This window comes from Empidonax traillii, unplaced genomic scaffold (genome assembly GCF_003031625.1).
Source record: "Empidonax traillii isolate 1590-97213 ecotype Southwest subspecies unplaced genomic scaffold, ASM303162v1 scaffold146:size911690, whole genome shotgun sequence".
NCBI lineage: Eukaryota > Metazoa > Chordata > Aves > Passeriformes > Tyrannidae > Empidonax > Empidonax traillii.
Window position 1 is genome coordinate 682364 of NW_020955339.1, and position 15376 is coordinate 697739.

At 35.5% G+C, this 15376-nt stretch overlaps 1 protein-coding gene across 7 annotated transcripts in view; it reads right to left on the reverse strand.

Moving 5' to 3' along the window:
* LOC114057774 (disks large homolog 2) overlaps positions 1-15376 on the reverse strand; it is a 496327-nt gene that overhangs the window by 334213 nt on the left and 146738 nt on the right. For all 7 annotated transcript variants that reach the window (XM_027884448.1, XM_027884447.1, XM_027884445.1 and 4 more), the window contains exon 4: positions 1270-1394. In XM_027884448.1, the coding sequence (XP_027740249.1) occupies positions 1270-1394 (125 nt within the window). The remainder of the gene's footprint in view (positions 1-1269; positions 1395-15376) is intronic.

A 15376-nucleotide genomic window follows, 5' to 3' on the forward strand; every position in this document is an offset into this window, starting at 1 on the left:
CTTTTTTACTCTTCTGTTATATTTTAGACATTGACTTCAGGATGAGATGAATCACAACACAGAAATGCTTAGTTTTTTCTCCACTGACTATTAGGAGACTCTAAGCTCAATGGTAGATAGCCGCACTTTAGTCATAGTTACATGAGATTGGTCCTACGCCTTTTGTCTGCAATCTTACTTAAAATGTAAATTTTTCAGGTGATGCCAACCACCATGACTCCTCATCACTACTGTAGCAAAAAAAAAAAAAAAAATTATTTCCAAAATTAAATTGCTAAGCATACATAGCATAAGAAATATCCAAAACTTCCCCTAAAAACTTAACCTTGAATTAAAGGAACGGGCTTTGAGAAAAATTGTTGTTGCTACCATCTAGTTACATTCAATGAATTTTAGGCCATCTGTTTTTGGCAAAGGCTCCCAGAGTTCATTCCAGTTCTGAGATCATGAGAGCATCAGAATTTTATCCCAAGTCTTTCCAGTTAAATTGCCTTTTTGGAGCATCAGCAGGTTTCATGACCAACAGATAAGCGGCAGCCTCTGTGATAGGTGGAAGCCTTTCTGCACTCAATCCGTAAGGAAAGACAAGCACAAGGATTTCTTCTAAATGACGAATAAAATCTAAGCATTCACTTCTAAACAAGAAGTTTTTCTTGTTTAAGAGATATACTACCATGTATTTGAGAAGTACATCAAGTGACTTGTGTGTCCATTTCAGGAGCTACAGCAATAAACTACTACGGAGATGACATAAGACATAGAGATTAGCCACCTCATCCTCATGGAGTAAAGAACCCACTCGGAAACAACGGTAAGCATACCTCACTACTGCAGTCAAATAACAGGAAATGTCTACAAATAGCTATGGTCATTAGCAATAGCTTTGTAGTTTGGGAAGTCTTGATAGCTTTACTATATAACACCAACGTGTAGTTCTTCAGCCATGAACTTACAAAGACCAAGCAGGGAAGACTTGCGTGCTGATACGCTGGTTTTCTTCTCCTGTCCCCATCTTGCCTCTTGTACTAAAGGAAATAACCGGTACAAAGATGGAGGCAGTACCATCAAAAGCCTCTTTATACAGGACTTAGATAACCTTATCCAGTTGCTTCAAGCTGCTTAAATCAGCTCTCAGCAGAAAGGAGACTCTAGTCAGGTCATTTACTTCCCCTGGCCGCATGAAAGACCCAGTTGTCATTTGACTCCTAGAGAATAATTATAATAATTATGCATTTCATTTCCAAACATACATAATAAGTTTGGGTTTACCTGAGTCTTCCATCCTCTGCTGCAGCTCCTCCTGGTATAATCTTAGTAATGAATATCCCAGGATCATCCCCAATGTGTGGGTTATCCGTTCCTCCAGCAATACTGAACCCCAGGCCGGAATTCCCCTGGAAAAATAATAAAAAGTAAATCCATCACCCAGATGCTAGATTTCTACAGAATTCATTTGCAGGGCACAGGCAAAGTATCCTTGCTTCTTAAAGAAAGCACTTTATTTAGCAACTCCATACTTGAAGGCAGGTGACTCAGTCAGAAAAATTAATTGTCGGTTAAAGAACAGAGGCTGTGAACACAAAGATTTCCCAGAGTTAATGACAGAGTTAATTGGTACTCCTAGAGAAACAGGATTTGACCTAAATTTGTTTTCAAAAGCAGTCACATAAATTAGCATCTGAACTCCAATATTAATTCACCCAAGTCAATGAAAGCTAGAGGCTAAAAACACTTCAGAGCTTTGAAAAAACACTTTTCAAACCACCATAATTTATAAACAGAAACAGTGAAAACCATTTAACTCTGAAGTATTTTAATACACTAGTTTCTGCTGAAAAGTGATCATTGCTCAGATTCACACGCTTTAAAAACAAATTAAAAAAACCAAACCCAAAATCCACAAAAAAGACTATTTCTTTCATCTTAGTGATCTGCTAGAATAAAATGTTTGAAAGAAATTATGACAGTCTACTCAACGATCCTAATTATTGCTTCTACTATTTGTGGAAATATCATGAAAGATAAATGGGCATGTGTACACACATATACATTTAGAAACTAAGTCACCCTTTTTCACATACAATTCAAACCGACAATTCTAATTCTTTTTTGGAAGTATACATTGGTTACTATCCTTTTCTGTATAAGTCAACATTACGTATGTATTATTTATTAGTTGTTTTCTGTATAAATTATTTTCCAAGAAGAAATAAATTCTTTTTATTTTTCTCCCTTATTTATTGAAAGGCAGATGCAGGTTTAAGAACCCTCTATGCATAGCAGGTGTCATAAAATTCAATCCAATATTTGATTCTTTAAATCTCTCTCTACCAAAAGTATTTGTATAGTTGGGTATTTAGGCTTATCACAGTCATGTAACTATATATATATATATATATTGCAGAATATGTACACTATTGCAAATTAAATATATTCAGGGCACTAAAATACTTCTACTTCACCAGCTTCTCAGATTATTGGAAGTTCATTTCTTCCACTGCTGCTTGTAGTCAGGTACCTAATTCTGTTCTAGTAAGAAAAGTTATTAATAAAAATGGCATCTTCATACTTTTTTTTCTAAATAATTTAAATCAAATCTCATATCTGCATTTTTTAACTGTACTTCAATTAGTAGATCAGACACGCATTTTGAGTTTGAAAGCCCATATGTTACCTGCCTGCAACATGTCGAATTCTCTGTTATCAGTATTCTACATTCACAAGAGATGCAGTTCTCATTACTAAAGAGATAGACATGCAATCTTCAGCTGCAGATTATAAACTATCATCATATAATTGTGAACTAATTTATAATCCAAGGAAATTGATTTAGGGCTACACATATCTTAATATTTCTCATCTATCTATAATAAGAAAAACATTACAGTGCTGAAACACTGTGTATATTTTCTGTACAGTTAGTAAACACCTCCAGGCCAGCATTATAAATCTTTGATTTAATCTCCCTTTCATCATTAGTATCATCTCAGATTCAGGTTATTCTCCCAATATTTTAACACATGCCTAATTACACAGAACACTCTACAGAAATATACACTCTATAAATAAGAATATTTTCCTCACAACTTTTCTATATATCATATTATTAATTAAGATAATTGTCTAACATATAGGAAGGAAAAAAGACTACTCATACACACTTCAGGAAGTTTGGAATAAAAGCTTTAAAACACTAGTAAATCAAAGGCAAATTTCTAGAAAATTTGAGTAATATTTGATTTCCAAGAAGAAAAAACAACAAACGTCTAAAAATAAAATAAAATTGTTGTGTTTTTTCTTAACTTCAGAGATTTCAAAAATATGCAGAAATCTGCGTTTCTGAAGAGAGGTAGATTTCCAAATCCCCAAAATCTACTTTAGGGATAGGGGAGGAGAAACAGCAGGATAGCAAAGAAAAATCTGGGTGTAATTATTAGCACAAAACACAAACAGCCATATTGTAATATAAAACGGGTGCCTGAAGAGCTTTAAAAACAATCAAATCCTGCCTGTTATGTGGGGCATGCTTAGCTGTTACAGTTCATCACATAAAATTCATTAGATTTTTTAGCAGGAAATAATTTCTGAAAAGGTTTCACACTTTCCCTGCACTGTTTTCCTCCTACCATATTTTTTTCCATTAACATTTTAGAGCTAAAAAATATAGTGATACTGACTGTAAGCAATGATGTGATAAAACTGCTACAGGCTGCTCAGGAGAATCAGTGCTAGCCTTGATATTTATCCATAAATGTGTATCTGTTACACTGCAAGACTATTCCAATTCTGTCCCTTAGGAGTAACCTTTAAAAAGAATAGGGCAGTACTCCTCACTGCCACTTCAGTATCCAGAAAATTTCAAGCAATTCTTCTGGCTGCAGTCCTTGACTTGATCAACGGGATCTACAAGCTGTCAGGCACTAGCTGCCTCAGCAGCTAGGTATATCTCTTCAAGGCTTCCCTGCACCAGAAACTGTGCTGCAAAAGCTAAGCAATTACACTTTTTTTTTTTTTTTCACTGTGGTTCTTGAAGGGTCTGCACTGCCTACATGGAAAAATCTTCTGTCTTTGTATTTCAGATCAAGGCAAACAAGGCTAAAAGCATAGCTACAATCACTCGTGGGTAAATTGGCCTTTTAAGAACCTTGGGTTGAAAAATAATGCGATGGGAATATTGTGGTTAAAAGCTACTGTATTTCAGTTCCGAGCAGCAATACTGATGTGCTGATCTCTCCTCTTCCCCCATGCTTTCCTCCATGCTCTGCATCTAGTGTGCAGGTTCACCAGCAGATGGTTGCTGTATTAAAAACTTAGTTTGTAGTTGTCAAGCTGTAATTTTAAATTCCAAATAAGTACTGCCTACCACTGCAATGCTTCCTGAACATTTCTGCAAGGATTGGCTCCCCATCCTTTACTTTTTGCACCGCCTTTGTCCTGATCCCAGAAAAAAAGAGTGTGGCAATTATCTTCACAGCTTTTCTTGGCATATCTGTGCCCCTCCCATTTCATCTTAACCAATAAAAATGCTGTCCTTCAGTCCAAAAGAATAACTGAACCATCACTTAGCCATGGCATTTTCCAAGGTGGAATATTCACGCTTTCCCTCACGCTGATTCATGTTTGGGAGTGGTTCCCCATAAATATCTGTCAAGTTAATTCACTGTCCTCTTTCTATTCCAAGCTTTAAATCTCTTGGATGCTTACAAAGCAAGTTAACAATGAGCTCAGAGGCCTGTTGACAATGCAGATAAATGCTCAATAAGAACTAATAGCAGCTGATACAGAGAAGAGATGACAAGCAACAGAAGTCTTTCTCCTTTAGAATACTCAATAAACCTTTTTTAATTGAGATTCATATTTAGGCCTAAATATGCTTGTCTGTTTTGTTTCAGGATTCTTCAGTAGAATTGTCTATGCAAAAATCCCAAAGCATGCATAGGGGACAAAAAAACTTGAAGAAGTCTCAGATCTACAAACTTTATTATTCACATGTCAAATATATAATCTATATAATTTTGTTATTCTTTATAAGGATTCATATATGAATAATTTTTTGTTCAATTCTAATTAGCTAAATTATCTCTTGACCTAAATCTTTCCATGTCTTTGTCCAAGCTATCAATTTCTACTACTAAAAAACCCTCATATAATTAGTTACTGACTATATAAGGAAGATTTGCATAAAATTGCACAGCAATAGATAAATGAATGTACTTTTTAATTGTTAGTTTAGTTTCTTACTAGCTTCCACGCCTTTTGTTGCAAGGCTCCAGTCATGCACACAGCCTGACAAAAGGTTTCGTGTAGCACAACATGCCCAGTTTGACTTAAGAAAATACATTGCCTCAGTTTCCTCCTATTCATGCTGGATACCTCATGCTTCTCAGAGATTTATCATCAAGCTCAAATTTCTCTCTTGGCTCAGCTTTACTTTTCAAACGTAGAAAATTAGGTCAAACTACCACAACAAAACAATTTCTCAGAGCCCAACCCTTGAGGCCACCTTCCTGCTCTCCTCTGAAGGGAAGGTCAGCATTTCTTCCTAAGGTTTACAGCACCAGCCTGCCTCCTTTAAGACTTTCTCAAATGGGGCTTTACATCTACACAAGGACCGGCTGAGTTCTTTATAGCTCAGCCTGAGCAAGGAACAGACCTGGCTGTAATTCTCCCGGCCTGGGGGGGGGGTCAGACAAGCTCAGACAGAGAGAGATATGATATGACAGCAGATGACTGCTGCTATACCTTCCTCCAAAACTGAAACACAATACTTGGGGTAAGAATACTGGATGACTCACAACTAGGGAAAGAAAATAAACTTTGAAAGTTGTGGTCAGTTTGAATCTCTTCCCTCAACACTGTTATGCTTCCAAATAAGGGTCACAAAATAAAGTAAGAATCCCCAGCAGGTACTAGTTTTGGGTAGCCAGAAGGTCATGAGACCCATCTTTTTCTTGCTTAGGCTTTCATCTTATGTTTTTTTCCCTTTTACACACCTCTATGTGCAGCAATATATCAAGCTGAAACTTCATAAGGCTGCAGCATTTTTATTTTGTTAAAGAGTAATGCTCAGAAGTGCTCCACACTGACTTCTATGGAAAGAGTATACATCAAGAGCTTCTGAAGTTATTTTCCCATGACATTGCAGCTTTCCATGGAAGGTAGCCTCCTGTACACTTCTACAAATGATTTCCTCCTTATTGTGTCTCATTTGTCTTTTTTTTTTAGGGTTGCATTTTCCTTAGAACATATTTTGATTATGCATGATAGAAAGTAATTCAGTCTTTAAAAAAATCACAGAAGAACGTTAGTCCAAGAAGCAGAAATGAGATCATAAATGCACATCAAAAGCAGACTAAATAGTTCCCTGCATGAGGGCCAAGTGATTTGTATTTTACCGTATCAAATAGGCTTACCAGAATCACATGGAAGTTGTTCATCTTCTTTTTAATTCTAATCAATATGGTGACAGCAGAACTCACATAGATGCTTTTCTAAATTTTTGAATGAGTTAATTACTTCAGTGCTCCTAAAATAACTTCTCATAATCTTCTGAAGTGATGTGACTTTAAAGATCTCTAGCATTAAGTAAACAAAAAAAAAAAAAGTGAACTGCACAGAACTCACTGAACTATTGCTGCAACCTCACCCTGTCATGGCAGAGAAAGAAGCCTGTTTCTGAGTCCATCAGTCAGCATAAAGTCCAAGACAGAGGAAGAACTGTATTTCCCAGAATGTTTTCCAGAGGCTGAAAGCTGTTTCAGTGATGACACATATTCTCACACTCTCTATTACTGAAACGATATTTGTATTTTTAAATTTTTGTTTATTTGTTTGACTTCCCGGTTTAAGGGACCCATTTTGCTTAGTTGTTAAGGAATGTAAGTTCGCATTAGTAAAGTGGCAATATGCTGAACTATGCAAATAATAAATAATATTACATAAATAAAATAATTGACACAACCCCAATGCGCTTTCCATTGGTTCAAGAGTTTTGTTCAAGTAAAACCGCCAAGTGTTTATCATATGAGATTGCTTGAGATGGTATGGTTAATAAGATAATAAATAACTTAATTTGTGATTTGTAATATTTCATTGATTCTTGTTCCCCTATAAAGTTTCAAGACTTAAAAATTATCTTGCACATGATCATAAGGACTGTATGTACCCTTGACAGTGTAGCTACTTATAATTTTCTATGAAAATGTGTTTTTTTTTTTTTTTTTTTTTTTTTTTTTTTTTTTTTTTTTTTTTTTCCCCTGTAGGCTTCCTACATCTACTCTGATGTTCACAGCCAAATCTGTGGAATGGTTTTCTCTCTTACATCTTTTACAGATGACCCTAAAGTATGAATTTCTGCCTAAACTTGTAGGTTTTGTTGGAGCAAGCTTAGTCAAGAGAATGCTCAAAGAGTGATGGCTGACTCATTCCTAAATATATGCTATATTTTTTTCTGTCTTTCGTTCTTATAATTGTCAAAGACTTTATCAACTTTGTTACCTGTGCTCCTTAAAAAGTTGTCTGCTGAATTTTACAACTGTAATTATCATTCAGCTTTTTAAGAGCAGTAATGACTTGTAGGTTCAGTAAACCTTCAGTAACCTTTCTTTAGTCCTAACAATGCTGTTTCTCTCTTGTTTATGCAAAATTTCAAAATAATTTAATACAAAGGTAAGTTACATCCTCTGAGGACAGCGTAGGCTTGTCATGCATTTGATAGAATTTCAAAATTTGACATAGATGAATCAAAAATGCTAAAGCTTTTCAGTTTTGGCTGCTACAGGCAGGGAACTTTCTCACTTTGCGTGAGGCACTTACTAGTGGTGTTGGTTTAGGAATTATGCTCTTTTTGTTAAAAAGGAGATTTATTTGGTTTTGCTTTTCAAGTCTCCTAATGCAGCACCTTCCTGTAAGTAAATGTTGCTGTGAGGAAATGCTATTTCATGAACAACCATTGAGCTAATTTCAGGTGGTAGAAAAAAATGTTCCTTGGACTATGAAGCACACTCTGAGACACTTGAATTTGAAAGCTAATGTTTTTTATACATTTTAGTAAGTCCACTTTCACTCATTTTTAATTTTCGTATTTCTGCTTAAGTGAAGTCATACTTCCAAAGCTGTCTTTTTGAGAGTAAAATATGAAACCAATATTTGTTTGCTTGGAATACTCAGAAAATTTTTATTGTGTACAAAATTAATCTCTCACAGGGTATCTTTTAAATAACAAAAACTGTTACAGAGGAGCAGCACCTGAGTGCTGGCTAAGGCTTAGGGTTCTTGCCTCAGGATATTTCTGTTTCAGATGAAAAAGACACCACCTTCTCCCATGAAAAAGAAAAAAAAAATAGCACTTCCTTCCATAAACTACATCCACCCTTGTTCTACAAGACAAGGTTTCTCCAAGGAGTACTCAACAGCATGAGAAAGTGAAAGCTGAGAATGAGACAAGCTCAGAAAATAGTGGGGAATTAATATTTTTGGCAAGAGAAAGGAGAAAAAAATAGTAAATACTGTGGGCAAACAGAGTAAATCAAGTAACACAGTCTACAAATGAGACAAAAGATTGAAAACTCTGGCCCTAATTGGCAGTCTTGGGAGGATTAGAACGGACCAAAATTTGCCGCTGCTCTGAAATAATCTTTCATAGGCTTCTCTTTTTCTCTGTGTTAAAGCAGATAAGATTACTTAGTTTGGCACCTAAGATGATTATTTGGAGGAAATATCTTTAGATACACCAAGCAGAAAAAGAGGATGATCACGTGAGATTGCTGTAAAGGTCAATGGGTTCTAAGTACTTCCCTAGACTTTATGCAGTAAGATTTTTCACCACAGAGTACTTCTCATCTAAAAAATACAGCTCTCCTTTATTTACCTGACAGTAAAGCTAAACAGGATTTTTTTCTACCCTTCACTAAGCCACGCTTAGTTTAACATCAGATTTATAGAGCAGTATTACCTGTCACACAACAGTGTCCAATTCAACCGCACACAGCCATATTGCAAACAGCTTATCAAGTTAATGTTTCATCCCACTGAAACAAACAGGGGATTTTATAATATGCAAAACACTTCCATCTAATTCAGGATTTTGATAGAAAATGTTTGTTAAACCCACCTACTCAAGGTGCTAAGATCTTCAAGACAGCTTCTGCTTTACAATTCTTTCACAATCTGGCATTTATACTAGCATTGTTTTTTATGTTCTGGAGAAAGAACATAAAAATATATACGTGCTAAATAACCGAGCCAATTCCTGTCATAGCGTATGGTTCTTTTGCCATCTCCCACTCTAACGATAAAACTTTCTAATCCTGCCACATCTAATGCTGTTCTTTGGACTTCAATCATTCCAGCAATGTTTTCAGTTATTTGCTCATCCTATACTGTACTATACTTTTCCTCTCCAGTGTTTTGTCCAAAGCTCCAAGTTTCAAAAGCCTAAACATTAAAGCCACATTTCTGTCTCATTCAGAGAACATTTGCATATTTATCAGAGTGCTGTTGAATTATTTTGTACTTTCAAATCTACTCAAGAGTAACATAATTCATGAAATTCTCACTTCTCCCACAGACACTAGCACACTCCTCAGCGTCAGAGTTTTGAGACTCCGTAGTTATATTACGCTCCATATGGTGCAGATTTCAGATCTCTCATGATGCCATTTGTTGTTTTCAAGTCTCTTATCAGGTTCAGCACATTCATTACAAAACCGCAATACATGACTACACCTGCTTTGACTACAACTGCTTCGTATGCTTACTCTCACTTATTAGCTGTAGAGTAATATTGTTCTCTCAGCTCTGCAAAGATCAAGTACGCATTCAAGATGAATTTTAGAAAAGATCCATGGGATTTGAGCTTTCATAATACACGTGAAATCTACAACACTGTACAACAGAAAATCTAGACAAGGAATGAAACCACTTCCAAATTGAAACAACTCCTGAAAAAGTGCTAGTGTGTCTTCTATCTGTGCACAGATTGATGTAAAAAATAGATGTGAACTCTCTCCAGGTTTGGTTTTCACTATTGTATCTCTATTAAGCTCTTATTATCAGCCTCTGAGCTGTGACAGACATGTGTGCCTAGTTTTTTTCTTCAAAGGATTTCTTGTCCTACTTTGGTGTTATCTGTAGGAACTGTCTTTCCCAGCATCATGGGAGCATATGACCTTGCCCGTTCTGCCTCAGAGAGAGAAGTGAGGCAACATATGTCCTTGTTTAGTTGGTTACATACAGTGATAGCAAACAAATGTCATAAAAAATGATGAGTAGCTGAGAAGTAGTACGGGAGAAAATTAAATATCCAAAATCTTTCACCAAAACACAGATGCATGCTCTTTGGAGCAGAGAAATGCTCTTCTGGGGAGCGAAAAGTTTCACTTCACTTGAAAAAAAAAAAAATCTTTCTTTGTCATGTTGTGTCACTCCAGGCTCTAGATTTCTCATCAACCAGGCTTTCTGAGCTCCCAGGGCTACACAATCAAAAGTGAAAAAGTCAGATCAAGGAAAGAAAAGCACCCACTAAGTGATAACAGTAACTTGACATAAAGGGGGTGGGGAAGAACAGGAGTCAGAGTAAAACACTAAAAGGAATTGAAGGAACAGCAAAGCTTATTCAAGAGATAAGTTACTTATAAAACTTTGACATGATCATCACTGAAACTTTCACAATGCAATTATCTGCAAAAACGGAGGAAATTAAGACGTTTTAATGTAACTCTATGACAGAAGTAGACAGTCACGTTCTGTACAAGGACTTAGGGAACAGAAACTCAACTTTTCTGAAGCTGTGGAAACCAACAGGGTTTCAGCACATAGTGCTAGCAATTAAAAGAAAAGAAGAAAACTCCTAGTGTTGACTTCAGTTCCTATCTAATGATGACACCTCTCATCCCTTTCTGCTGATAATTCAGTGCTCACCCTGATGGATGTCTTGAGACTATGGGGAAACTCCTTGGTTAAAACCACTTTGTATATCCAAGTTTTTGTGTTGAAAAACTGCTGCATGCCTAAATGGGTTTATTTGTACAGATTGCATGATCACTACAGCACTGCTGTGGAAAGCACTTAGGGGAGTTTGAGACCCCTGAAGTGTCACAAGTGTTGGACTACACCCAAGTTCTAAGCTACTCTCTAAGTTATTTTCTTTTCCACTTGACTGTCATATTCACAGATATGAAATGAGTATGTTAAGTTGTTCTCATCTTGCATTTTGGATTTTTTTTAGCATATCCTTAACATACTTTTGTCGAACAATTTCTTGGGTTATATTTCTTTAGTGAAATACATATATGCTTAATCATTAAATTTACAATTCTGAAATATTTACATCCATTATAAGATTTTGATATTTTCTTTCCAACTCTCACAATTCAATTCTTTCCAATTCAATTTCACATGAAAGGAAATGCATGAATAAAACCCTTAATTTGCCACCTTATTCAAAATCATGATCTTCGGGGCATGTAATCTAGAACAAAAAGTTAAATTATTAATGAACCAAAAAGCCCTTAGGGCTTAAAAATTCAAGCACAAATCCCAGAGGCAAATGACTGAGTACTCTTGCTGTTGCATCACTTGCCATCGCTGCATTACTCAAGTGGTTAAGCATGCAGAGCTTAGCATTACCTACTCTTTTGTTATAAATTAAAGCAAACTTTTGAAACACATTCATACGTTGAATAACACTTAGGACTTTTCTTTCAGGCCCCATGATGCTCAATTATAGATTTTACTGAGAAGAAATACAAAGAAGGATTATTTACATGAAATGCATTTCATTCTTCTTTGTTTTTCACAGACACACATCTAAATCTCATCATTTCCCCAACTTTGTGCTGACCCTATTTTATTGTACCATTTCACTGCAGTGTCAATTTCGTTTCTTACTTTTAGCAAACCTGACTTTGGTTTTTGACCCTGAGCAATCTGACGCAGCTTCAAAGCTGTCTGTTTCTAGAGTTTGGATTAGATGACCTCCACAAGTTCCTTCCAAAATGAATTGTTCTTGACTTCTATGAAACACAAGAGCCACAAATACAATACATATTTCAAAATCTGGTACCAGTTTATGAATAGTTCAGTCACTAAACACTTCCCTTCTGAATTTTATCATAACAACTACAAGATACTGAAATGTTTTGTGTACATATATGTGTGTCATCACAAAAATTTCTTTTCCAAGATTTATACCTGTACATTCTTAAGTGCAGGGACTTGCTTAACATGGTCTCTATAAAAGTCAAAATGTCAAAGTATAAAAGATGAAACTCATGTCTAAAACTGAACCTTATGTAACTTTAATACTAGAACTAAACAAATTAATTTTGTCAAATTAGAAATGCACAGCTCTTTAATTAGAAAAATCAATTTTACAGGCATCCTTCTGGCAGGAAGAAGTGAGGAGGAATCCTTAGCCAGGTCTCTGTTTGCCAAACTTGGCTAAAACATTCCCTCGGCAATATTTTCCTGCCCCTCTAGAAGTCAGGTGAGATAAGACTCACTGTTCCTTTACTTACATCAACACTTGTAAAATGTTTGGTAGTGTTCTGAATGCACTATGCACATATATAAATAAATACACAGAACACTCTGCAACAGAAGTAGACCATCATTCCCAACAGTATTCATCTAATAACACATAATATCAGATACTATTTTTGTTGGAAATTCAAAGGAATTCTAAAGTTCCCATGTCCTACTTCTGATGCCATGGTAAAGAATTATATTGAATCATATTAAAAATACCAAGGATAAGTTAATAGCAATTTTCAAGTCTAGTTACATTTTTTTAAAGGCTTTTGTTGGTGATTCACTGGCAGAGAATAATGGTTTTGTGATTCATGGAAAAAAACTGTCCTCTCCTCTCCAGCTGTACAGATGCCATTTTTGCTTTTTTGGAGGTGGTAAGAAGGCAAGCTGGGGAAGAAGCAGAGGTTACGCCAAATTTCCTATCAGAAGAAAGGAAATTAGACTAGAAGTGACCAATGTACACTTTTTAAGAAGAAGCATAAGTCAAAGACATTTTCACTTGTTTTCAGACTCTCTATGGAAAGACACAGTCCAAAATGTCTCTGGTAAAACAAAGATGCAGCTCACACACAGGTAAGCCCATTTAAGTATAGTAATAAGTTTGATGAGCAGAATTTTCAAAATAACCAGCTTCTTCCTTCTGATGTCTGACAAAATTGCCACCTATTTCAAAAGAAACAGCCATGCTACAAGTAAGCACTTTTTCTAAATCCAATCTTTTATTTTAATTCCTAACATTTCAGATATAGTACTCTTAGTATTAGCAGTATTTTTCTGTCACTAAAGACCTATTTTGTTGGTTCACTTTAACCACTCTCAGAAATAAAGCGAAACTCCTGTTATTCGCAGCATGAAAACATTAAGTTGGTTTCTACTGTGTTCCTGGAACGTATTCCACATATCATCCAGACAGTAATAACGCAAAATGAAACCTGGAAAAAATAACCCTTCAGAAATTGAAAAGGAGTATGTGACACTGGGACTATACTTCAGCAATGAAAGTGTGTTTGAAATTTTTTCACAGGATATATGCAGGACACTTCTGTTACAGTTGCCCTCCTAAGCTAACTTTATTTTTCGACAATACTGGAAAAATTCAGAGAAGTAAGAAATGTCAGTTGAAAAGAAAATAATAACTAACTCAGAATTTATTAGTACCCCTAGCAGTGAAGCTTTCCCTTTGTGTTTTACTCATGAACATTCATATTAACTATTTCTACTTCAAGATTGTTAATTCCCATATGCTCCTCCTAAAGGAGAGAGAACTCTCACATCCCCTTCAGAGCTAAGGATCTGTAGTGGGTTTTGAAGCAATGCACTGAGTATTACCAAAATACTAAAATCATCAGGAATAACAACCCTAAAATCCTGATTTGTAATGTCAGCAGAATACATGGAGCTGAAAGAATGAGGAAATATATCTTTTTCTTTGGATGATTGTGGGTTTTTTGTTCAAAATAGGTGGCATCCATTTTACCTGGCTTTTAAAACATGCTCAGTAGAACATTTTCAATTAGGGTAAGCACACCATATACCCCTTTCTCTATTCTGTACAGAAAAAGACACTTCTGCATTGTAATTCATCAACATGCAAATTGGCGCAAGTCAAAATGTTTCACATACATTTATCAGTTGCAATCAACCTTCATTTAATAGTTTCTTAGTCCTGGCATGCAATTTGTGCTCTAAAATGAGAGAAAATTGAGGTAAGAAAGGGTTTTAAAAAGCAAGAAAGAGAGAGAATGAGATGAGAATAACCAGCAGGCCAGTGATGAGGAACTCATCTGTGCTGCACAACCTGAACCAAACTACTGTTCTGAACAGGAACCACTGGGGTTTACATTTCAAAGGAGTGCCCTAATCACTAGGCACACTATCTCTGATCTAATGAATATATAATTGTATATTCAAAGTGGAACAGGTCCAACAGGAGAAAGACACACCTAAGCAAAGCTAAGCATTCATCACGGACAAATCTCTATTACATTTCAGGCAGAGGAGTCATGTCAATCCCATTTTCCCACACCCTGGGTAAGTATTCTTATTATGATTGTGAATCCTTTTCGTTTCCCTTTCCCTTTATGTATTTCCCCCAAGGAAACTTGTGCAAGAGAAATTTTCTGCCAGTGTACAGTGGAGGTAGAAAAAAAAAAAAAGATAGTTCCAAAAAGTTGGTGACATAATGTTTCACATCCAACTCTTATGCTGCTATCAGTGATATACAGTCAAGGACAGAAACAATTAAGAGAAACCACAGCTGGTAATTTGGTTGGCTTTTCTCAAAACTCCTTCTGGAAATTCACTACAGAGATAGTAGGTATTGCCCCAAAATATTTAACATAAGGAATCTGCGTTATTTTCATTTTTATATATATATTTAAATATACAAAATACATATTTTAATACATATTATATATTTTTAATAAATATTAAATATTTATTTTCTCTTTTTCTAAGGTTTTTAGGTTTCTTTAAAAAAATAATTCAAAGCACAAGCATGCTCATTTTAAGCATTAAGCACCTCCCCATTTCCATGATCTGCATCATCCTAAAGTCAAACATGTATATACTTCTTCTGCAGTACATTGTCCTTACACTTTGTAAAATCCACAAACTGTTCAGCATCAGAATTTTATTTTGCATGCCTAAGTATACTTGTAAAAGTCTACTGCTAGTAATGGCAATCTCCTTAAAAAAACCAAGGGGGCGACTATTTTCTAGGTGAAATAAGCTTTGTCATTAAAACTCTATAGCTAGAAAATAAATTATACATTGTCACTGAAATGTAAGCTGCTTCTTAACAAATATATGTAGAAGGTGGAATATCATCAAATAAAAATTGTAA